General features: G+C 34.7%; 1 protein-coding gene across 3 annotated transcripts; it reads left to right on the top strand.

Moving 5' to 3' along the window:
* The first annotated feature begins 11 nt into the window (after window positions 1–11).
* Usp16 (ubiquitin specific peptidase 16) lies at window positions 12–25,247 on the top strand. Of its 3 annotated transcripts, none has more exons than XM_076868106.2 (19): window positions 12–155; window positions 1,764–2,011; window positions 3,357–3,458; window positions 5,407–5,585; window positions 6,890–6,993; window positions 8,490–8,593; window positions 9,498–9,679; window positions 10,178–10,273; window positions 11,270–11,400; window positions 11,725–11,812; window positions 12,840–12,918; window positions 14,216–14,307; window positions 14,664–14,720; window positions 15,634–15,810; window positions 17,700–18,363; window positions 19,677–19,771; window positions 20,537–20,623; window positions 23,636–23,792; window positions 23,901–25,247. In XM_076868106.2, the coding sequence occupies exons 3-19, from the start codon at window positions 3,398–3,400 to the stop codon at window positions 24,023–24,025; spliced, it is 2,478 nt and encodes an 825-aa protein (XP_076724221.2). In that variant the 5' UTR covers window positions 12–155; window positions 1,764–2,011; window positions 3,357–3,397; the 3' UTR covers window positions 24,026–25,247. The 3 variants fall into 3 exon arrangements, with proteins under 3 accessions (XP_076724221.2, XP_076724220.2, XP_076724219.2); XM_076868105.2 differs by lacking the exon at window positions 1,764–2,011 and adding an exon at window positions 935–1,123; XM_076868104.2 differs by lacking the exon at window positions 1,764–2,011.
* The last annotated feature ends 58 nt before the right edge of the window (window positions 25,248–25,305 follow it).

Here is a 25,305-nt window from a genome sequence, read left to right as displayed (position 1 = left end):
CTTCCCATAATGCCGCGTCCCGGAAGTTCCGGCTTTCTAAAGGGCACGGTGGATTCGGCTCTGTTGCTCTCTATTCGTCACCGGGAGGAAGACGGAGCCGGCCTCCTAGCCCAAAGGCCCATTAGGGGATGCAGTTATGGGCGCTGTCACCGTGGGTACGTTCTGCTTTCACCGACTTGCGATCACCACTCTTCTGAGCTCCTGCGCTCGTAGAGCACGAATTTTTCCGCCCCAACCGTGTTCTCCCTGGAAGGGCCCCTTCTAAGCGTGTTACTCTAACCTTTCCGGTGCCACGTTCTCATTGGCTTGATGTCCTGTCAGTCCCAGGAGCTGGCCAATGAATTCTCGGTGTTGGCGTCCTTCTCGACCCCAGACCCCAAGATTCCCGGTGGGTGCGGAACAGTTGGAAAGGGTGGGATGAGAAGGGAAGGAGGCGTGGCGGCCTCTGGGAATGTAGGTGGGCGGCTGGCTAGCTACCGGGAGCGCCCGATGAGTGGGGTTGGGTTTGTAGCTGCGTCCTTGTGCTTAGTAAGAATAGGATCTGTCTCCAAACCAGATGCGTACTCCCAGGGCAGGACTAGTTTAGGCAAAATTTGATAGCCACGTTTAAGAAAGATCTGCTGACAGGGGTTTCCACACACATTTGTAATGGAAGCGAGTAGGCAGGGGAAGACTGGGAGGGCAAAAGAAGGGAATTGGATCAATATGAGATGTGGTAGAGCTAGTGCTGATTTAAAATTTTCATGCGGTTCTGTAAAGAGTAAGTTGACTAAGATGCTAATTCTTATCCTGAGACTCAACTGAAAACATCTAGTAGCTTTATTGTTTTATAGCTGATGATACAGTACTTACTTTTCATGTCTCTTTAGTTGCCTTTGTAGTTGTCAAAACTTTACTTACCTCTTTAGTGACCTCCTATGTTCTTTACCTGCAGCAATTAGGATTCGCCTTTCAAGTGTTCCTTTGGAGTGTGAGCTACTGCAACCAGATTTACTAGTGCTGTCTTCACTACTACAGACTTCTGACTTCTTCGTTCTTCTTCCTTTTCTTTTTCACCAGAACTTGTTCGCTCCATTCTTTTGTACCTACCTTTTGCACATTGTAACCATCCTTTATGCCTCAGGTACTCTTATTTTTCCATTTTAACAAAAAGAAGTATTTTACGAGGAACTGCTGTATACTAGCACTGGTGGTAGATGCTACAGGCAACTCAGAAATAATGCCTAGAACCGTTTTTTCCTACAGTTTCTTATTGCTGAGAGAAAAATGACATGTTCAGGTTAAAGATTTAAGAAACAGCCCACGATAAGTATCTGATAAAGGGACAAGATGAAAAGTGCACACTAAAATAGTGGGGAAGTTTAGTGGAGAGGTGTATTTAAAGTGGAAGTGTTGACTAAGACTTTATTGAAATGGAAAGCTTGGAGATTTTGGATGGATGGAGAAAACTCAGAAATCAAAGGCACAGAGGTCGGGACAAGGTATTTGGAGTAGAGGCTACTGAAGAGTTGGATTTGATTGGAAGAGAAAGAATGGTGATCTTAGAACCCAAATATCTGTGTTTTAGTTACATTTCTGTAACCCTGTGTTCTTTCACTATTTTGTTTATGAGTTTCTTCCTTTAGTGAAATGTCCCCATTTAAAGGGTTGTGAAATCATATGTAAAAATATTTATGAAGTACTTTGAGACTTGGAAGATCAAAGGCACCATGTAATTATTACTTCAAGTAGTTGTGTTTTTTTTTTTTTTTTTTTGGTGAAAGAGTAATGAGAGTCAGTATTGCCAAAGCATTTGGACCAAACTATGAAGGACTGTGATGGTAAAGTTGAGGAATATGGACTTGGAAATTATTAAAGGCTTTCAGTTAAGAGAGTGATGTGATTAAAAATGGCATTATTGGAAAACAAATCTGGTACTGGAATGCAGCACAGATTAGAGGGAGTTGGATTGGAGGCCAGAACTTGGGTACTATTTTTTTCTAAGATCTACAATTAAATGTTTATCTTTAAGGTAAGGAAAAGTACATAAAATATTCTTCCTTTGTATGATCCTCGTATACTTTTGTGTTCCTTTGTTCATTTATTTATTTTCTAAGCATGTTAAGTTGTACTTGGAAAAGATAATTATCAATTGTACTTTCAGTTTTTATACAAATCTCTTTGAATTACCTCCAGTTACACTAAGGCACCAAAAGCCAAAAAGGGGAATATTTCTAAGACACTAAGACGGTTAGAGCACCTGCTTTGCATGTATTAGACTCTGGGTTTTCGCACAGGCGTGCGCGCACGCGCGCACACACACACACACACACACACACAGTAACAGTGTTTTCTCCAGGCCCTAATTTTCCCTAATCTCCACTTACACAATCAGAATTTTAATGAACATTTCAGGTACAATAACTTATAATCATTTAAGGATTTGTCACTAACAAATTATTCTAATGCACAAAAAATGGCTTTTTAAAATTATTAATAGTTTTAAAGTTAGATATGTATTTTTTCAGCATTTTTCCTGTTTTCTAATTTTGAATTGTTGATTAAAATAGTGAAGATTTGATGTACAGTCATATTTGTATTCCAAAGTGATTTTGGCAATACTATAGTAATGTAAATAGTTGGTAATGAAGTTGTAATCAATTTTTTGTTAGCTGATACTATTGGAAATTCTGGTGAAGAAAAATGCATCACTTTTTATATGCAGGTTTGAAATTATTTTGTAAAATTTCTAACTATTTAGAAAGTTGCTTTCAGAATTATTTTTTAAGGAAATTTTTATATTTTGCTGTAGCAAGGATTGAACCGAGGACCTCCTGCATGCTAGGCAAGTGTTCTACCACTGGGCTCCATCCCAAACCCTTTTTATTTCTGAGATATGGTCTCACTTAGCAGGCTGCCCTTGAACTTGTGATCCTCTTGTCTAAGCCTCCTGAGTGGTTGGGATTACAGGTGTGCACTATCATGCCCAGCTCAGAGTTTTTAATTGATGTGGTAAGGAGTTTGATTTCTCTTAGTGTCAAGTGTTGAGACTTTTCAAGATCTGTGTATGAAGACTGAGGCTCTCCCCTGATATTTAGATTTATTGAAAGCCTCTTACCTTTCTTTGCTAAGAATCATTTTCCCAAGGTATGAAGACAGGGAAGTACTATCCCATCTACCTCAAGTTCTTATTAAAAATTAGATGATTAAAAAAAGCAATTAAAAAAATTAGATGATATATGTCAATAGTCTTTGTAAATTATAAAAGGTGATAGACATGCAAGAAATTATATATGGCTTAGCTGTATTTCTTTTTCCTAGAGCAATATAAAACATTTTTTTTTTCTTGGTCAATCTAACTTTATCTTGTTTTCTAGATTGTTATTTTGTGTCAGTAAATAATCCATAAAGTGCCAGCATGGGAAAGAAACGGACAAAGGGAAAAACTGTTCCAACTGATGATTCCTCTGAATCTTCAGGTATATTGCACTAATTGAATCTTTAACATTTATATTCCTAAAAGGATGTTTGTTTTCCTAAAAGGATTTTAACATATAAAAATAGGATCAAATGTATATTATTGTTATGTAATCTGCATTTTATTGTATTTTTAATTTTTTTTTAAGAGAGAGAGAGAGAGAGAGAGAGAATTTCTAATATTTATTTTTTAGTTTTCGGCAGACACAACATCTTTGTTTGCATGTGGTGCTGAGGATCTAACCGGGGCCGCACGCATGCCAGGCGAGCATGCTACCGCTTGAGCCACATCCCCAGCCCTGTAATCTGCATTTTAATGTTTACATTTGTATGTAATTTACTAGTCTTCTATGGCCTTTTAGTAGTGTATAATTCCATTGGTGTAAAGGGTCACAAGTGTGTATTTCATTAACTTAGCTAATTCTCTACTGTTACAGACTTAGGTAAATTTTCACTTTTTAGTGTTAAGAATGGAATAATAATGAACATCTTTGTTGTTAAATATCTGTGCACATCCAATTATTTTCTTAAGTAGAACTGTTTTGAATCAAAGGGTATAATGATTTTCAAGGCTCTTTTGATTGGGTTGCTAAATTGCTATTCAGAAATGTTTTACTAATTTATAGGCCCCCTAGCAGCATAATCAAGTGCCCATTTACTTGAACCTTCACCAGTGTTGGTTATGATTATTTGTAAAAATCTTTGCTGATTTGATAGTTCAGAAGGGTAGCTTTTTTTTAATTTGACTATTGGGATTCAGCAGTTGTCTTGCATGATCTCATTTGTTTTTACTTTTCTCTTGGTGCACATTCATTGAGCATAAAGCCAGTTGTGCTACTTAAGTAATTTCTAAAACTTCAGTGTTCCTGAAACAATGAAAACCCTTTAGAATGGCTTGTAAAGCCCTTTATTCACTTGACTCCAATATAGTTTTTAGTTTCAGGGTCCAGTTGCTTATTTTTGTACCTTCTGAGACCCTGCCATTCAGGGAGACAGCATGAACATTTGCAGGTTCTTATTCATAGGATTGTTCTCAGATTTCCCTTTACTCCCTGAGGTCATAGTTTGAAGTGTGAACTGTGAAGTCAGAAACTTTCTTCCAAGTTCTGGCACAGCCTGTCAGTAGTTATATGACCTTGGATTCTAAATATTAGTTTTTCATTTGTCATTGGAAATACAAATGTGCTCTTTCTGGGTGTTTGCAAGGATTAAGGAAGTTATTATATGTAAAACACTTAGCATATATTATTAACACAGCTTATAGGATGTGTTAATCAATATTGGAGATTTTTTTTATTACTATTAATATAGTCCAGGAATGTATATGTTATCTCCCTTGTGAAAAATTTGGAGTCTTTAGCTGCCTGCTCTTGTGATGCTATAGGATGTTTTAGAAATTCTTACAGATTAATTTATTTAGCTTCTGCTCCTACCAGAGTGTGAGCTATTCAAAAGAGAAGAGGTGTGGCTTGCTTGCTTTTAGGTTGCCTAGTATCTAGTGTAGTGCCTGGCCTGAAGTAGGTGTAGTGTTGACTGAATGAGGGACTTTCTCTCCAACTTCTTTAACATAAAGAAAACAAATATATAAAGGACCTTCCTTTAAAGAAAATAGAAAAATTGAAGTGAATTTTTAGGGATGGTAGTGATTATATTTAGAACTTTAAAAATGAAAATTTCAAATTTGAATAAGATCTCTTTCTTGGATGCTTGGGGGTAGAACACTTGTCTAGGCACGAGACTCTAAGTTCGCTTCCCAGCATGACCACCAAAAAGAAAAAAGGAAAAAAAAGAAGTCACATAATTATTATAATAGCCAAATATCAAGCAAGATTTTAGGGTATTTGATTGTTTATAGGGTTAATTCAGTTTTGAAGTTTGAATGAAAAATTAAGTTTTGACATTAATAAAAATCTATTTTTGGCCTCATTTTTTAATTATTTGTTTTAATAGAACCTATATGTAGACACATTAGAAAAGGATTGGAACAAGGTAATTTGAAAAAGGCTTTAGTCAATGTGGAATGGAATATTTGTCAAGACTGTAAGACGGACAACAAAGTAAAAGATAAATCTGAGGAAGAAACAGAAGAAAATCCTTCAGTTTGGCTATGTCTTAAATGTGGCCATCAGGTAATGCTTAGATTTTATCAATTTGGGATTTTAGAAAACTCTTCAAACTTGTTTTAGAAGGTATCATCTAAAAGTACTGTTATGGCTAACTAGGATAGATGCATACTCTCAGGGAAATGATTTTGAGAGTAAGATTTGTATGTTGGCATTTACTGGTGAGTATTCTCAAGTATGACATTATTAAAAGAGTTAGGAAGCAGGAATAAGCAGAGGGAAAAGTTAAATTAAGCTGTTGCAACAGGTCCTCAGCTGATTATATAGTGAACTCTGGCCTTTGAGCAATATCCTAAATTAAGGCAAGGAGCCTTTATACCCATACAGAGACTTTCATTACTGGTGGCTTGTCCCTAGAGAGTATCATGGGCAGGTTCACTCCCTTTTGTTGAGGATAATCCTGGGGTTAGATGGACTTTGCTGTGAGTTCTCATCAGGCCACATTCCAGGCAGCTTGGGGAATGAATACTTTGGTCTTGAAGGTGTGTATGTGACTGCCTGGTGCATGACTGTCTGTTATACCTGCTCACATCTGTTGTCGTACTAAACATCTGGGTACCAGACAGTCCTTAGTGATGGCAGGTTATGTGTATAGGAATTTGGACTACTAGGCAGACTTGTCAGGAAGGTAAAGATGGGGCAGAGAGCCAGTTTGCTTTTCCATATTTTATAAGTTGAAAATTTCATTGAAATATTTACTGATTCACATATAATCCTAAGAAATAATAGATATTGTTAAGCATTTTGCCAATTTCTCCCACAGATAAATTTTATAAATCTACTGTGTTTTTAGCTGATAGCTGATATGTAAACAGGAGATTGTGGGAATTAACATTGGAAAAATAGGTTGGGGTCAGAGGGTTATCAGTTCCTTAGGAGTTTAAGAGAGCAATTTGTAATCATTGAATTGTTTATGAACGGAGTTTTGTTTTAGGAACATTGAACTGAAAAAAATTAAGTATGTTATGAGGGATACTAAAGTGAAGAGAATATTTGGGAGACTCTTAAGGGTCTAAACCAGATATGACGATTTGTGTTAGTGTGGTTTATTTGCAACAGGAAAGACAAATTAGAGAGGAAGAGTACTTTTAATGAATGGTTTTCTAGATACCATTTTCCGTAAATGTCCTAAGTTGCTTATGGATATTTAATTTTTAACAAAATCCAGATTTTCTAGAGCGTAACATTTTATTTTCAAAATTGTAAAAATGATATAAGTTCTTGAGACACTTCTGTATTCGTGATCAATTATGAATTCTTCTCTTTTCATGAATTTTTGAACTTTGAGGTTTATGATTTTGTTTCTCTAGGGCTGTGGCAGAAATTCTCAGGAGCAGCATGCTTTGAAGCACTATATGATACCAAGATCAGAGCCACACTGTCTGGTTCTCAGTTTGGACAACTGGAGTGTGTGGTGAGTGTTAGTTCCTATGCCTAGTATGTGAAATACTGGAAAATGAAATTGTTTGAAGATGTTTAAGGAGCATGAAAGGTAAACTTCTTGCAGTGTTTACCATCACAGAAGGCTAGAGAAGGTGATGTGATGTTATGAGACACTTTTGCTACTTTTGTATACACATAAAATTGCAGCATATAGAAAATATAGAGATCTTTGTTCTTTTGATTTCTTGCTCATGAGATTATAAAATATACGGTGGGTTGTCTTTAGTTTAAAGGTTACAATGCTAAGAACAAATTTCAGATAAATGAGAATAAAGTAAAAGTTTGACCATGAGTTGTATGAAAATAAATGTCAGACTGGCATGTATTTTTCTGTGTTTTTACATCATTAAAACAGATTTTTACTTAAAACTATTTTCACAACAGTGTTCAGTGAGCATCATTTGTCAGTTGTAAAATTTATTTTGTTGGTGTAAGTCTGTAGTTTAAATTATGTGTATAAATTAAATTATGTGGGGCTAGGGTTGTGGCTCAGTTGTAGAGTGCTTACCTAACACATGTAAGGCACTGGATTCTATCTTCCGCACCATATAAAAATAAATAAAATAGGGCTGGGATTGTGGCTCAGTGATAGATCAACTTGCCTCGCAAATGTGAGGCACTGGGTTTGATTCCAGCACCAAATTAAATAAATAAATAGATAAATATCTTGTCAATCTACAATCAAAACTATAAATAAACACATAAATACATAAATAAAACAAAGGCATTGTGTCCAACTACAACTAAACGATATTAAATAAATAATGTGTATTTACATTATGTGTAGAAATGACTTGACTTTAATATGATAACCAGTCCAGTAAAATGTCTGGAGTTTTTAACAGTATGTATATGTAGCATAGTTCTAGCTAACTATTAATAAGAAATCTGGTGATTTCTTTTAATAGTTAGCTAGAACTATGCTACATATATAATATGCATAGTTTTCATTGGGCACAATGGCACAGGTCTGTAATCCCAACAGTTTGGGAGACCGAGGCAAGAGGATTACGAACTCAAGGCCAGCCTCAGAATTTAGTGAAACCCTGTCTCAAAATAGGGCTGGAGGTGTGGCATAGTGGTAGAGCACCCTAAGTTCAATTCTCAGCGCCACACAGACACATGCATGGTCTAAAGTCTTCAGGAAAAGATTTTGTGCATTTATGTGTATGTAGTACTAGAGAGCAAACCATGGGTACTCTATCACTGACCTCCATTCTCAGCCACTTTTTCTTAAATTTTGAAATAGGGTCTCACTAGATGCCCTTGAACTTGGGGATCCTCTTGCGTCTGCCTCCCAAGTCCCTTGTGCCACCAAACCCAGCTTAGAAAACAGAATTTTTGTTTTCAGTTGTTTTAATAGAATAATTTGACATTACATATTTTGAGTTTCAGGAATTGTCATCTGGCTCTCCTTTTTTTGCTTGTCAATTTATCATTTTTCTTCTGTGATCTTTTTGGACACAGGTGTTACCTCTGTGATAATGAAGTCCAGTATAGTAGTTCAAACCGATTGGGCCAAGTGGTTGATTATGTTAGAAAACAAGCTGGTACTCTAACTCCCAAGCCAGGTAAAATAATTTGTTTCTTAATAGATACTATAATGTTGATTGATATATCTGCTGATATTCAGACTTATTTATTATGCTACCTGGTATTACATGCAGCTGAATAATGGTTAGTTGTGATTGACTTTAAAACTCTGAAACTATTTTTGATAGAGAATGTAAAATGTTGAAAAATTATGCCATTATGAGGTATTAGAATGAGAAGCATTATAGTGTTGTGAGAAATGAGTAGTTATATGTGACGACAGTCTGGATGGAGACTTTGACTGTAGGGTTACTATTGATCTGTTTTATACAGTATTTAGGTGGTATACTTTTAACAAAGTTATAGTGTGTCGTGAAATAAAATAAAGACTTGTAACTCCTTCTAATGGTCATATACTTCTCAGTTTCTTCATGATAATTAAATTAATTGATTTGATATACAGCATTTACTTTAGGCTTATGTTTTTGATAGTTGTGGTCACAAATTTTTTTGTCAGATCTAGACAAGGATAGAGAATTGTTTTTGAAAATTGATTTTTGGCCCCTGGAATTGTTTGATTTTAAGCATTAACTAATAAATCTAGGTAAATTACCCTAAAAAGAAGAATGAGTAAACAAATTTCAGAAGAGATATAAGCATTTGTTTGATAAATGAAACCAAACAATATACGTTTTTATATAAACTTTCCCCTTTTTATTACATAAGAATTCTCTACAAATGAACATTTCTTACCTGTGAAATTACAATAAAAAACAAACAAAGAATGTGGACATAAAATAAAATTTTAAAATTGGTGACAATGGCATTAGGTAAAAGTCACCAATTCTAATGCTCTGTTTCAAGTATAACTTTGAATGTGATATGGATATTACATATTTTGCCTTATTTTCTTGCTTCTTTTTTTTTTTTTTTTTTAAGCAGACAGGGATAATGGAAACATTGAACTTGAAAACAAAAAATTAGAAAAAGAGAGTAAAAATGAGCAAGAAAGAGAAAAGAAGGAAAACATGACTAAAGAAAATCCACCCATGAATTCTTCCCAAATAACCGTGAAAGGACTCAGTAATTTGGGAAATACATGTTTCTTCAATGCAGTTATGCAGGTGACAGTGTCATACCCCCCCACCCTGCCCTTTTTAAATATAGGGTCTGTTACTTATAGTATCAACTTTTTCCCCATGAAATTTATTTCTATGCATTCAACATAACTCAAGTAATTGTTTATTGCTTGTGAGTAAACCATAGTAGTGAGCACTGGGAGTGATGGGCAATCATGGCTTCTGCCTATTGGAGCTTGCATTTGGTCAGGGAAACCCAGGATAATTTCTACAAAAACAAAAATGTAATTAAAAGTGGTGGTGAGAAAATTGTGATGGTAGTGTAGGATAGGTACTTCTAACCAGGTGATGAAGGAGAATGTCCCTCTGAAGTGATGAAGAAGCTCAGAATTGGGTTTTAGCCAGAGTCGGGGAAAGAACAGGTCATGACTTTTTATTTCAGTATTCGTTTTGATTTCAAGTTTTGGTAGAATGCACACTTAAGAAATTTTGAATGAATTAATTTGCCTTTATGTAATTTCCCTTTTCCATCCTTCATTCTAGAATTTGTCACAAACACCAGTGCTTAGAGAGTTACTGAAAGAAGTGAAAATGTCTGGAACAATTGTAAAAATTGAACCACCTGATTTGGCACTAACAGTATGTACTTAAAAAAAACTTTTATATAAATTTCCTCTGTGAATATCTATATTCTGAACTATTTTCTTTTGAAAACAGTTTTCTACATTACTTCTTTGTTTTTGCTTTTTAAAAATTTTGTACTTTTTGTTTTTTTTTCCATGGTACTGGGAATTGAACCTAGGGCCTTGCACATGCTGCCACTGAGCAACATCCCCAGCCCTTTTGTTTTTATTTTATACTACTAAATTAAACATGAACAGGCTAATGGAATTTATGAGGAGCCTTTACATTTGTTTGCTTTGTGAGCTAGTGCTCTGCTTCACTTTTGGCAATGTTGATATTTGTGAAACTCTAGGCCTGCATTTTTGTTCTCAATGTCTTTTTTTATCCCTACCCCCTCTTGGTACTAGGACTCAAACCCAGAGCCTCACACATGCTAGACAGATTTTTTTCCACTGAACTATACCTCCATCCCTTGTTTTTAACATCTTTTAAAGTGACTTGTAGCCAAATGAATTCATTTTTATTATTTACATTTTGCTTTAACTTTTTCAGTTCCTTGGTAGTAACTTCCTGATAGTCTAAAACTAAAATAGAGCTGAATTCTTCATAAGATAGTCTTTTACCATAGAGTTTATTTTCTCTTTGTGTGTGTGGGGTGTGTGTATGTGTGTGTGTATGTGTGTGTGTATGTGTGTTAGTTAGTGGGGATTGAACCTTGGAGTACTCTATCATTGAGTGAAATCCCCATCCCTTTTATTTTTCATTTTGAGTCAGGGTCTCCTTAAGTCGCCTAGGTTGGCCTCAAGCTTGCAGTCTTTCTGCCTTAGTTTTCTGAGTCTCTCGAAATACAGGCATGCACCACTGTACCTGGCATGTTTCTGTATCTTTTTATATAATTTTCAAACTTAAATAGGGCAGCTCTATCAGGCACATTGGTAACTAGTTACATTTGGGTAAAGTAAGTGATTCCAAAATTTGACTGAAAAATGTAATTTTTATTTCCATATTTAGGAACCCTTAGAAGTAAACCTTGAGCCTCCAGGTCCTCTAACTTTAGCCATGAGCCAGTTTCTTAATGAGATGCAAGAGACCAAAAAGGGAATTGTGACACCTAAAGAACTCTTTGCTCAGGTCTGTAAAAAGTGAGTATCCACTTGATTGTGCCTTTAATGCATCAGTAAAATGCTGAGAAATAATTTAAAAAGTTAATGGTGTTAGAGTCAACCCAGTGAATATATATACTAATTGTAATTTATTTCATTTGTATTTAAAGAATTGTACTTAATGTGATAATTACATCTGCCAAGGGCATTATTAGACTAAACAGGGATTTTGAGAAAACTGGGACACCCTAATATTAAGATAGGATCCTAAGGTCTCTTAGGATCCTATCTTAATTTTATAAATCAAAATATGTTTTAATTGACTCATTGTTGCTTTTCTTTTTCTTTTTTCTTTTTCTGTAGAGCAGTGCGGTTTAAGGGCTACCAGCAGCAAGACAGCCAGGAGCTACTTCGCTATTTACTGGATGGGATGCGAGCAGAAGAACACCAAGTTAGCATATTATTACCACCATATTTTATAATCCCATCTCATGAGCTTGTCTGCTATTTGCTATTTAAATGTTATTAAGCAGTGGAAGCTAGTCATTGAAGCTATTGTACTTTTAAATTTTTTTTCTGTACTGGCCTTTTTCAACTAATGTTTTCTTCATTAGAATAGATCAAGAGAATTAGAAATGATTCTCCTTTTCATAATGCTTTAGTTTACCTGATTTGGTTTACAGCAACATTGTTTAAGGGTCCTATTTTACTAGCCTCTACCAACTGATATTTTTCCCAACCAGTTCCCAGTTGCAGCATACCTTTCTTCTTTTTCTGAGTGTGATTTAGAGCAGTTTTTTGAATGTAAGAAGCATTTTCATTTTATAAAGCTTAAGGAACATTTGTTGCATTTAGAAAATTTTGTCTGTTGCCAGGATGTAAAATAATGTATTTGGTGATGTGAATATAATTAATAAAATATCACAATGGTGATAGTAACCATAATAGCAACTAATACTAGAGCTACACTTAGTGGAGCACTGTTGTCTGTAGTTCTCACAACCCATCAGTTGAGTAGGTCCTCTTACTATTTTCTCATTCCATAATACTGAATCTAGTGTGTAGAGAAGTTTGGTACTTAGTTCAAGGTCTCAGCCTGTAATGGCAGAGCTGAACATCTAGTTCTGGAGTCAGTTCCTATAGCTCTCATGCAAACACTCTTTTTCGAGGATAAGACATTTCAATGTGTTTCCTAAGGAAGTGGGCATACTTTGAAAAGCTTTGGTTTATATAGATTTAAGATCTTGAAATGATAAGATAGTACCCTTTTTCAGGTTATTGATTGTGTTAGAGTCATAATTCTTTTTAGCTCCGTGAAAGCTCCGTGAATTAATTTTGAAAATGTGATTTTGGAAGTATTAATTTTAATTTCAGTAAATCTTGGGAGCTACGTCTTGATCCTTTCTTGATTACATATTTTCTAAGGAAATTAACTTTAAAATTTAATAGTATATATATATCCATTTTATTACTTTTAGAGAGTGAGTAAAGGAATTCTTAAAGCATTTGGTAATTCTACTGAAAAATTGGATGAAGAACTAAAAAATAAAGTTAAAGGTAATGTCTAATTTTTTGAACTAAAACACTATAGTTGAATTCCTCTGTACCTTAGGACAAGATTGCCAGCACTTGTATTTCAAATCCTCAATTATTAACGTATAATTTCTCTACATCACTGTTGATTTTTAAAAATTATTTAGTACTCCATAGGTGAATATTTAAAAAAATTAACTTCTGGTTTATTCTTTATGGATTATTATAGTGAAATTTATAAAGATTGAACTAAGATGATATCACAGTCTTGATTTTAAAAAACTTAGAAATATAATTGACAGTAAATAATGAATCACACTAATATGAGTTGTCAGTAGCTGATTATTAATCATAGAGCCAACTTAGATTTTATTGTTGGGTGACATATAAAGATTTAGGACAGATATGTCCAGTAGATCTTACTGTGGTGATGGAACTCTTCCACATGCTGTCCTGTGTAGATGCTGCTAGCCACGTGTGGCTCTGGAGCTCTTGAAATCTGAATGGTGAAACTGAAGAACTGAATTGATATTTAGTTTTAATTAAATTTAAATGGCCATAAGTGACTACGGGGTACTGTATTATAAAGTTGTGGTTCCAATCAACTGTTGATAATTCTACCTTTTTGGTACCCTAGAGAGCCTGGCCAGTAGTAGAGAATTGTGGCTCCTGTGTCCATTTATTATAAAAGGATGTTTTTATATCAGTGGAAACTTATCATTTGAATAATACATATAAATTTTATATATTTGGAAAATTGAGTGATTAGGTAATAAAATTATGTCACCTTACATTAAGCGTGTCAAGATTCTTTCTGGGAACTTAGAAAAATCAAAAGGAAGATTTCATCTGAAATATTTTCCTGAGTTTTTTATTTTTAATTATAAAAGTAGTTTTAGAGTTTATAAAGTAAGTTACATGCATTTTGTCTCCAAGTTTGGTACCAGTGTCTTTATTAGAAAATCAGTGAATGTTAGAGCTAGACATTCATCCTCCTCTGATCTGCTCATTTTACTATTGGAGGAGGTATTAGTATATAGAAATTCTCACGACTTGCACTATTTGGTTCACACTGACTAAGAGATCATCGATAAGAACATTTCTTAATTCATAAAAGGTGATTGTGTTCAGTTGTGTTATGTCTAGAGGCAGAGTATATGTAGCTGCTGACTTCTATAGTATAAAGATAAATAATGATAATTATGAATGGAGAAAAATTATTGGATAAGAAATGAAAAATTTTAGAGTTAGGTAAGTAAATAGCTTTACCTTTTCTTATTCAAGTAATTACATAAAGTAATTATAAACTTTTTTCCTACAGATTATGAAAAGAAAAAATCAATACCAAGTTTTGTGGACCGTATCTTTGGTGGTGAACTGACTAGTACAATCATGTGTGATGAGTGCAGCACTGTAAGTGGATATAGTGTGGGCTGCATGTATTCATTAATGTTTCCTGGTAACAATTTATTGTTCCCTTCAAAAAAGGAAATATCTAACTTCATAGAATATTCTTTGTTGAACTATCCAAATGTGTATGGTTTTTTGCTGGAAAATTTTAGCACTTCTAAAATTTGATGTTGCTTTAATCTTTCAATTTATTTCCCCTAATCTGAAGTCCTCAAAATTGTGTATTTTTTTCATTTTAAATTTTCATAACCCTTTATTAAAACCTACTTCCTCTTCACCCAAATGGGGAGGATCTTAATATGTAATGTTTAATGTGAATTTCTTCCTTCCTTTTACATTTTCTTTTTTGTTTGGTTAAGGTTTCTTTGGTTCATGAATCTTTCCTTGATTTGTCTCTCCCAGTTTTAGATGATCAGGTAAGACCATGAAATTTATTTTGTTGAAGTAGATTTTTTTTGTTTCTGTTAGATTTTTTATGGGGAAAAAAACCTTGTCACCTTTTTCAAATTTATTATTACTAGTCCATGAAGAAGTTTTTCTTAAATTTACTTGCGATAGAATAAATTTTCAGATTTGAATCAAGAATGGGATATATTTTTCTTTTAAGAAAGAAAGGGTGATATGTATATAATTCTTCATAGGTAATTAACTTGATTGCTTTACCCATAGGGAAGTATTTTCCTCCCATTAAAATTATTATTTATTATTTAAGGCTAACCACAGATCCATTGCAGTCTTATGTACATAAATATTAAATAGATATTATTATCTCAGTTTTAAGCCTTATTAGTTTGGCTTCCTTTAAGTGGTTGTAGGGAAAAGGACACATTTCATGAATGTGGGATAAATCGTTCAACTTCCTGTGAAGTAGGGATCCCTTGCCTCATTACTTAGTGGTTAAAGTCACACCACACTTACTTTATTCTCTTTTTCTGTAAACTATCATTTACATACAAGGAAAGAAAAGAATTAAAAGAAGTACCTGCAGTTTGATACATAAATCATTTATGAATAGAAAAGACATTTAGAAATGGACTCATTTACAATGTGATACAGCCTGTAGTTAGTAACATCCATTGTATTCCTTTCTATTACACTTAGATGTGAAGTTCCTTTTTTGCTGTTTTATTTGCTTTCTTTCTCAGTATGTGAAGATTGCTTTCTAGTAAGTGAGATGAATGCATTTTGTCCTAGACATGTTTTCAAATATTGTGGAAGTAAAATTAGTATAAAATAGAAGTAAAAAAATTTTGGTAATATGAATTTTCTTTCAACTGCCAGGTGGATATAAAGTTTTGGTATTAACCAATATTTTCTCTGTATTTTAAGAGTGGTAAGAAAAGTATAAATGATAAAAATCTGAAAAAGACAATGGAGGATGAAGATAAAGACAGCGAGGAAGAAAAAGATAATGACAGTTACATAAAAGAGAGGCATGATATTCCTTCAGGAACAAGTAAGCACTTACAGAAAAAAGCAAAGAAGCAAGCCAAAAAGCAAGCCAAGGTGTGTAACTGAAAAAGCATGCTTTTCTTATTTTACATTCTGAACTATTGAGTTGTCTGAATTTGACAATTATAGAATTAGCTCATTTAGTATTATCTGCAGGGAAATTGCTTTGAGTGTATGTGAAGAAAAGTTGCGTTTCTTTTTTTAACCTGGCATCATGTGTGATAACTGTTTTTAATAAACTTAGTTCATTTTCAACTGTTTTTTGAGTTGTTAACACTTGACATTTACAAATTTAAAAATATATAGATATACAGTAACTTAAGTCACCTACTATCATTTTATGACATAGATAACTATTGTATTTAGTTTTCCATGTACTCTTCTGGAATTTGTTTTGGAAAATATAAGGAAATACAAATATTTTAGAAACTTAATTTTTTTTTTTTTTTACTAAAAACACTGTTCTGGTCCTGTTTTTTGTTTGCTTATATACCTACTTAGATTTTTGGATGCCATTTCATTTCAGGATAGAAAGTGTCTTCATTTTTTTTCCCTGCTGCATTATAGTTGTTTCATGGATGTACTATAATTCATTTAGCTGTTTCTCTGTTGATTTTGGTTGTTTTTAGTATTTGCTATTTTGGTCATTGCTGTAGTGAATAACCCTGTACTTACATCACCTGTAGGGTAAATTTTGAGAAGAAGGATTACATTCGTAGTTTCAATAGATATTTTCTAGTTGTCTTCACAAAGGTACCAATTTATATTCATACCACCACTTGTTTCTTCTGATCTTGATAGCAGGGTGATATCAATCTTCTAGTCTAGTAGGTGGAAAATACTATCTCAATGCAATTTTATTTTGCATTTGTTTTAGTATAAATGAGGTTAAGCATATTTTCATGTTTCAGAGCCATTTTATTTATCTTTCCTTTTTTTGAATTATTCTTCCATTTTTTATTTGTTTGTTCCTCTATTTTTACTGACACATGTTAGAGTGTTTGGGTCATCTTGTGTTGTTCTTCATTTTTTTTTTGTATTATAGATTAGCCTCACAGAGACTATCCTTTGAATTACAGCCAAAAATGCCAACACCTTTGGGTCTTTAGGTACTCAGAAAACAGGAATTTTGATAAAATAGCTTTGTTTTTCTCAAGAGGAAATAGGCTACAGAGGCAAAAAAAAGAGAGAAAAGGATGATTTTTAGGGGGAAAATCCTTGATTGTCCTCTGTACATGTGTCCAGGTGACCTCTGTGCTTTTTCATTAACTTTGTCATCCATCCTTCTGTCCAGAGCAGTCCTGTACTTACGCATCTTTTCAGTTTATTCTTTTTTTTTTTTTTTTTAAAGAGAGAGACAGAGAGAATTTTTTAATATTTATTTTTTAGTTTTCGGTGGACACAACATCTTTATTTTTATGTGGTGCTGAGGAGCGAATCCAGCGCCCCGCACATGCCAGGTGAACGCACTACCGCTTGAGCCACATCCCCAGCCCAGTTTATTCTTTATCTTAGTGAAACTTTGACCAAGTAATCATAATCATAAGTTATATGGATATATCTTTTGTTGAGAATACAATAAAATCTACCACATTGTGTAATTCTTGGCTGCTTGGGTTTAATAGTTGAAGTACTCTGTCTAGATCACTTCTTAAAAAAAGGGTTTATACCTGCCTTGCATATTTCTATTTCCCCAGTGCAACAGTTTTTTGATTGTTTCTGATTTCATATTAAGACTTTTTCTTCATAATTTATTTGAACCCTGATAGCCAAGGAACTTTTATAATGAGATTCTGATAGTGAACTCCTCCTTATAAAATTATTTTTGTTCAGTAAATAGCAAAATTTGATGTGGTACATGTGCTCTATTCCTGTGTCTCCATTTCTTTGTCCCCTTCCACCCCACCCCCGCCTTTGTAATGTTTTATATTCCTTTTACACAGAACCAACGAAGGCAACAAAAAATTCAAGGAAAAGTTCTTCATTTGAATGATATCTGTACCATTGACCATCCTGAAGACAATGAATGTGAGGCTGAAATGTCACTTCAGGAAGAAGTAGTAATTAAATCCAACCATATTTCACAAGAGGAAGTTACACATAAAGAATTTTGTGTTAATCAGAAAGATTTGAATGGACAAGAAAAAATGATAGAAAATATAACTGACAATCAAAAGTCCATAGAGGAAGTAGATATTAAAAGTATCGATATGGATAATGATCTGGAGGAATTGGCATCATCTCCCTCTGAATGTACTAGGAATTTAAATGGTACCTTTCTAAAAGAAGGGAGTAATGGAGAGGTGGACATTTCCAGTGGTTTCAAAAACCTTAACTTAAATGCTGTTCTTCAACCTGATGAAATAGATATAGAGATTCTGAATGACAGTCATACTTCTGGGACAAAAGTATATGAAGTTGTAAATGAAGATCCAGAAACTGCTTTCTGTACTCTTGCAAATAGAGACACCTTGAACACTGATGAGTGTTCAGTTCAACATTGTTTATATCAGTTCACCCGTAATGAGAAACTTCGAGATGCAAATAAACTGCTTTGTGAAGTATGCACACGGAGGCAATATAATGGACCAAAGGCAAATACAAAAGGTATTTAGATTTTCTTACTGTAAATAAAATTAATATGAAGGGGTACATTTTGCACTGAAGAGATGGAGTAGTCTTCTGTTGTGATCTTATCAGGATTTGGATAGCATGAATAAGTGCCTTCTTGTAGGTAAATGTTTCAATGGAAGAATGAAAGAAGAATTTTATTGAGGTGACTAATATTCTGTGACATCACAGCAGCAGTAGGTTAAGTGGGACAGTGTACTGTCCATCACCTTTCTCAAAGGTAGATTATCTCACTGGAATGCAGTCACCACAGCTTCCTGACAGACAGTGTTTCCTTGCATCCATAGCTCCCTGTCGGCATTTGTGATCATCTTTTGTTTCCCTTGCATCCAGGAAGTCATGCTTGAACTTTTTAGCGTACTTATGGGATGTGTCTATTGCAAAGGACTAGAATGACCATCCTTTTGTACAGTTTCCATCAAATAAGAAACAGACATGGACAGTTCCTCTTCTTTTCCTCCCTTTCCCTTTTTTATTTTTTTAAGTTGGGTAAGTGAGATAGGAAAGGGCTACAAATTCCTGAGGACTTTTACTAAAAGTGGTTGAAGTGTTTTAAAATCCTAGTTTTTAATTTATTGACATGTAGATATAAAAAGGAAACATATTGCTTTTGTGGGAAATTTTTTTTTTCCATATAGAATTATTTGATTTGGAGAAGGCAGTGGCAAACTAAGGTCCATAGGCCAAATTAGAGCATCTACCTGTGTTTTTGTGGTATCTGAGCTAAAACATAGTTTTTTTTTTTAATTTGGCTTTTTTTTTTTTGTGGAGGGAAATGCATGAGGCACTTCTAGTCAACCAATTTGTATGAACTTCTAGTCAAAAATTTGTGAGAACAAGCATTTGCTGGGATTGAACCCAGGGTCTCATGTATGCTGTGCAGGCCCCCCACCATTAAGCTATACCTGTAGCCCTCAAAAATGTTTTTTATAAGCAAATATTTGTAAATTTTTTGATGAAAGGGAACAGCCATTTCAAACCCTAACAAACCAAAATGTTATATATCATCTAAAGTAATTTTGTTCTTCTCTTTAGTAGAGTGCACTCAAGACTTAATTTATTAAATTTTCATTTCATCCATAAAAATTTATGGGAAATTTGTTTTCTATATAAAATATCTAGAAAACATCCTTGGATATTTGCCCCTTGATCCAAAAGCATAAAATATTTAATATCTTTTCCTTTACAATTTGCTGATCCTTGCTTTAGATATCTGATTTTATAGCAAACTGAATACTTCAGAAGTCAAAAATAATCTTTCATTTGCTAAAATTTCTCCTTTTCTCTAGGTGAAAGAAAACATGTTTATACCAATGCCAAAAAGCAGATGCTAATTTCTCTTGCTCCTCCTGTTCTCACTCTTCATTTAAAGAGATTTCAGCAGGTACCATTTGTTATCCCAGATTTGTTTTAAGTATGTAATATTTACTGTTATTGTTTTAATATATTAATATGTTTCTTTGGTTTTCTTTAATTCTGTCTTCAAAGAAATAAGTGTGTACACACACACACACACACACACACACACACACATATGAGCAAGTGCTTGTCAGAGGAAGAGGCGGCATTTAGGTATAGTTCTTCCTCACTTTTCTTAGAACTCATGCTGCTCTTTTTATAGTACCTTATTTTAACCTTAATTCCAGACTTAAAAAAGTCAATGTAATACTTAAATCTCACACTCAGGAATATTATAGTTATTTTTCTGTTTTGTGTATGACATTTTATTTTTACTGACCCTTGATAAAAAGATATTGATACTTTGGACTTGCATCATTTTGGTGACCCAGTGTTTTCTTGCAATAGCAGTGTGACTTTCAAATTCTGTTCTAAACTTCTAATCTGATTTTTCTGGGTGACTGAGGTAGGAACATTCAACCTGGAAGTTGTGATGATCCTGCCACAGCTTCCCTGGTTGCTAAGATTTCAGGCTTGCAGCCATTATGCCTGGCCCAGCTTTCTTAATGTTCTGGGGTGTGTGTGTGAGAATGAAAGAGAGAGATACATGCACTTAGCAAAGTGGATCAAAAACAAATCTCCAAGACTGAACCAGGACTAGATGCTCATGTTTGGATATTGGAGGCAGGTGCTACTTAACATGTACACCTCTCTAGGGTAAGAATTGAATTTGTTTGTCCTTCTCTTTCAGGCTGGTTTTAACCTACGCAAAGTTAACAAACACATAAAGTTTCCGGAAATCTTAGATTTGGCTCCTTTTTGTACCCTTAAATGTAAGGTAGGTGAGAGTGGTCTTATTTTAAAGCAAATTCTTTAAAGAGAAATCAGATAAATATGGTTGAGTGTTCAGATTATTATACATAGAATAGATGTGAACTTAATCCAACATGTTAGTGATTCTCAGAAAGCCCTGCAAAGTAGACCATGCATCAACTAATATTTAAAGTAAAAGTTAGTAAGATGAGTCAAAATGACATGAGTACTTCAGGCACAAAGAACAACAGGAACAAATGCATAACAGTGTAGAATAGTGTGCAAGGACTGGCAATGTTAGCAGTTCTAGACTAGCTTATAGAAGTTATAGGGAAGTAGGGAAATGAAGCCTGAGAGGTGAGACAGTAATGAAGAGTTTCATGATGAGTAACTTCTTAGTAATGCAAGGAGACCCTGAGGAGTTTAAAGCAATGGGGTGACGAGGTTTTATATATATACATAAAACATAGGTTATGTGCTGACATATGAAGACTGGGTTTTAGGAGAGAAATTCTAGAAGTAGTAAGTTGGATTATTCAGTTATTAAGTAATGAGGCTTATAAAGTAGGGCAGGGGAAGGGGAAGGTGAATATTTCAGGATACAGCAACATTAACCACTGAGAATTGCTTGGTGCTGCAAGGTGAGACAGAGGCCTTTACCTGGATGCTGGTGTGGCACAGAAGCAGTTGACGGTGACTACTGTAGCCTGTATGAACAGGCAGACAGAATGCTATAAATTGAGTTAGGAAATACAAGAAGAACAGGTTAGAAAGTGGAGAAAGGACAATGAGTTCAGTTTTGGATACAGTGAGTATCAGATATCTTTGAAATATTCATGAGGTTAATGTCTAGGAAACATATCTGAAGCCCAAGGGCAGAGAGTTTAGGGCTGGAGATACAGGTTTGGAAATTGTAGGCAGTGATTAGAAGTGAGATGGATTCTCTGATATGTGGATGCTAATTCACAGTAAGGAAAGGGGGAATAGAGATACTTTGGATTAGACAGTGGGACTGAAGGAAAGGGAAGAGAGTATGGGGTTAGGAATGATAGTAGAATGAAATGGACACTATTACCCTATGTGTGTGTATGATTACACAACCTGTGTAACTCTACATCATGGACAACCAGAAGAATGAGAAGTTATATACTCCATTTATGTTTGATGTGCCAAAATGCATTCTATTGTCATGTGTAACTAATTAGAACAAATTTAAAACATTAAAAAAAAAATAGTAGTAAGATGGGATCACTTGTGTACTATATAGAGCCTGAAAAAAAAGATCAGGTAGCCAAGGGCAGAGCTTCTGAACATCTGAGTGAACAGGACAAAGGTAGGAGAGGATACTTTCTGTGTGAATTTTAAAATGATGAGAATTTACTTTCCTCCCTCCCAATTAAAATTCTTTAAGGTGTGATTTCAGAGTGGGTGAGTAAATTGTAATTATTATTGTTGTCACCACAAGGCTAGGTTACTTTAGCTGGTAAGTGGAAATACCTCTCATTACTTTTGAATACAAGGTCACCAGGAATCCATCTTTTGCCGAAAATACCATTGCCATGTGCTCAAGTTTCAAGGAAAGACTAAGTATGAACTCAGTGTCAAGAATATCAGAGAAAGGGACTAAAAACTAACAACTAGACAGCATAGAGGTCATGCTATGAATTTTTAAGAACACCATTGGAACTTCAGTGGGTTATGGAGATCAAGTATGTATATATTATTAGAAGCTTTATTGAAAAGGAAAAGTGGTGGACCATTGAAGATTATTTCTAAAAATCTCTTAAGACTTAAGTAGGTTTGTAAGCCTAGAGGAAAATCTAGAAGTTGAAGATATCAGAGGAAGCTAGGAGGGCTGAGGGTTGGAGTTTGGTCTTTGAACGTAAGGGAGAGGATTGTTTCCTGAGAATGGACAACTTGGAGTTGGGTATGCTGTGTCTCAGTTTTTCTGAAGTGGGAGGTGAGGATAGTAAGAGAATAAAAATCAGAAATAAGGAAGTGAATAGTTGGGACCATAGCTGTAGAGGGCATCCATGGAAGAATCAGGTAGCTCACATATGGTCAGAGTTCTCACACTTTAAATGTGCATAGGAAATCACCTGGGAATCCGACCTACAAAGTGATTTTGTACGGCTGGAGTGGAGAAATACCATCTCCAGATGGTATTTCTAATAAATTCTCAGGTGGTGCCCGCTTTTGCTGTTTCACCACATCTTGAATAGCAAAGTGTATACTGCAAATGGTGATGATGACAATGATGACAAAAGAAGTCTCACAGGCCAGAATAAGAGGAGGACTAGATGATCTTGTTAGATTAAATAGTACAGAATACCTGAGGTGAGAGTTGAATAGAATTATGGGCTGAGACTAGATTAGTAAGATTCTGAAGTTGAACAGTTTTGAGTGATGACCAAAGCCCAGAATCTAGTTCTGACAATGATGAGTAGCTAAAATGGAATGGTAGTGAAAATTCTGTGAGGGTTCCAATGAACACAGAAATATCTGGAAAGCTGACAGGATTTAGAATGAAGTAAAAAGTTCTTTGGTGAATATGGAGGCATAAAGATGAATGTAGTGATTGTGATACTCTAAGGATTTTTGAGAGTAACCTGTAATTGGCCCTTGTCTTGAAGAATGCTTGTCCTTATTGTTAGCCCTATAGCGTATGTGTTTAAAGAAAAAGGAAAGTTTGTGCTTCTGTCCCTAGAGGGCATCTAAAAATGTGAGTTGGTTTTTGGTACACAAATGACATTGCTGTTTTGTTAAGGACTTGCAGCTCATGGATTATGGTTTCTACAGGAGGGAAACAGCAATGCCAACTTTCTGGGGTGTGGGTGGGAACGCACAACAACAAAGCAAACAAAAAAATCCCAGAAGTATCTGTAGGCTAAGAAGAAGTAAGGGAGAAAATAATTAAGTTCAGACTCATGAAATAATTTCTACACTCTGAAAGGATGACTAGTGTAAACTTACCTTGCCAATGACACCTGTACAAATGGAACTAGAACTAACTTTTGGATTCTGTTCATTTTTAAAGAATGTTGCAGAAGAAAACACAAGAGTACTATATTCATTATATGGAGTTGTTGAACACAGTGGTACCATGAGGTCGGGGCATTACACTGCCTATGCCAAGGCAAGAACTGCAAATAGTCATCTCTCTAATCTCATTCTTCATGGAGATATTCCACAAGGTAAGTTGTCCTGGAAAATGTAGGTATTAAGCAGATTATGGCAAAACCAGAAAATAATCAATTTGAATTTTCCCATTTATATTTAATTTTATATTTTTTTCTTGACAGATTTTGAAATGGAAACAACCAAAGGGCAGTGGTTTCACATCAGCGACACACATGTGCAAGCTGTGCCTACAGCTAAAGTTCTAAACTCACAAGCATACCTCTTATTCTATGAAAGAATACTGTAACAACAAAAAATGCTTTCTTTGGAAATGCATTTGTGGCTTTTTTTAAAATGGCTGTTATTAGTAACAATAAAAAATTAAAGACTACAAATCATGTTCACTTAATACTAAATACCTGACAGAAGAAATCATGTTTATTTAAGTATCAAAGGGAAAGCACTTAAAAATTCAGTTAATTTTTTTTTTTGTATTGTCATAGTGGGTTTTTTTTGCTTCATTTCTGAAAAGTAAATTTGAATTATTTAATTCCTTTGTGCTTTAATGTTTGGGTGGTGGATCATGACCCATCAATAAACTGACTTCCCCCAAAACTTGTTTTATTACTTAGATTTTTAAGTTACATTGACTGCACTAGATAACATTAAATATTTGCTGTTATCAAAGTATAACATAGGACAAACTTTTGGTACCAAATCCTCTTTTATGCCAGCATGTCAGAGAAAGTCTACAAATTGTCCTTCTAAAAAATTCCTTTTTTACCCAAGTTAGCCAATACCAGGTTAGTTACAACCAGGTTTAGAACATCAAGCCTGTCAGAACTTCTTGTATAGTTCAACATTTTAGAATTTTATGAATAAGAAAACTTTTCATCATTCCTAACTCTGATGAGTTTATGTAAAAACCAGTCAACTAAACTGTTTTCTAAATAAATACCTTTGAGCTGGGTGCAGTGGCTTAGGCTTTTAATTCCAGTAACTCGAAGCTGAGGCAGGAGGACCACAAATTCAAGGCTAGCCTCAGCAACTTAGGGAGACCCTGTCTCAAAATATAAGAAAATCCACTTGCTTACTATGGAATTGGCAGACTTCCCATCAAGGGCCTGATAGTTAGACTCTATGATTTTGGGGCTCATTTGGTCTGTCACAAGTACTCAACTCTGCCATTCCTTTGTGGAAAGTGGCATCTGACAACATGTGACTGCATAGGCGTGGCTGTACTGAAATTTAAAAAACCAGGCAGTAGGCCATGCAAGGGCAGTTGGTCACTACACACATTAGGTGACTTAAGTCCCACAGCTAATGTGATAACTCCATCAAGTTGAGTAACAAATATAATGGTAATGTTTGAAAATACTGGGCTGGGGATGTGGCTCAAGTGGTAGCGCGCTCGCCTGGCATGCGTGCGGCCCGGGTTTGATTCTCAGCACCACGTACAGACAAAGATGTTGTGTCCGCCGATAACTAAAAAATAAATTTTAAAATTCTCTCTCTCTCTCTCCTCTCTCACTCTCTCTTTAAAAAAAAAAAAAAAAAAAAAGAAAATACTGTTTTATATTTCTTTTG

Source organism: Callospermophilus lateralis, chromosome 10 (genome assembly GCF_048772815.1).
Source record: "Callospermophilus lateralis isolate mCalLat2 chromosome 10, mCalLat2.hap1, whole genome shotgun sequence".
In the NCBI taxonomy this organism is placed as follows: domain Eukaryota; kingdom Metazoa; phylum Chordata; class Mammalia; order Rodentia; family Sciuridae; genus Callospermophilus; species Callospermophilus lateralis.
This window is presented reverse-complemented; position numbering and strand designations above follow the sequence as displayed.

What these genes read in the sequence shown, in the direction of transcription:
- Usp16 (XM_076868104.2), top strand. Translation starts at nt 3,398, where the DNA reads ATGGGAAAGAAACGGACAAAGGGAAAAACTGTTCCAACTGATGATTCC. An exon ending in TACTCTAACTCCCAAGCCAG is followed by an intron (nt 8,594 to 9,497) that starts GTAAAATAATTT and finishes TTTTTTAAGCAG; the next exon opens with ACAGGGATAATGGAAACATT. An exon ending in ACCAAAGGCAAATACAAAAG is followed by an intron (nt 18,364 to 19,676) that starts GTATTTAGATTT and finishes CCTTTTCTCTAG; the next exon opens with GTGAAAGAAAACATGTTTAT.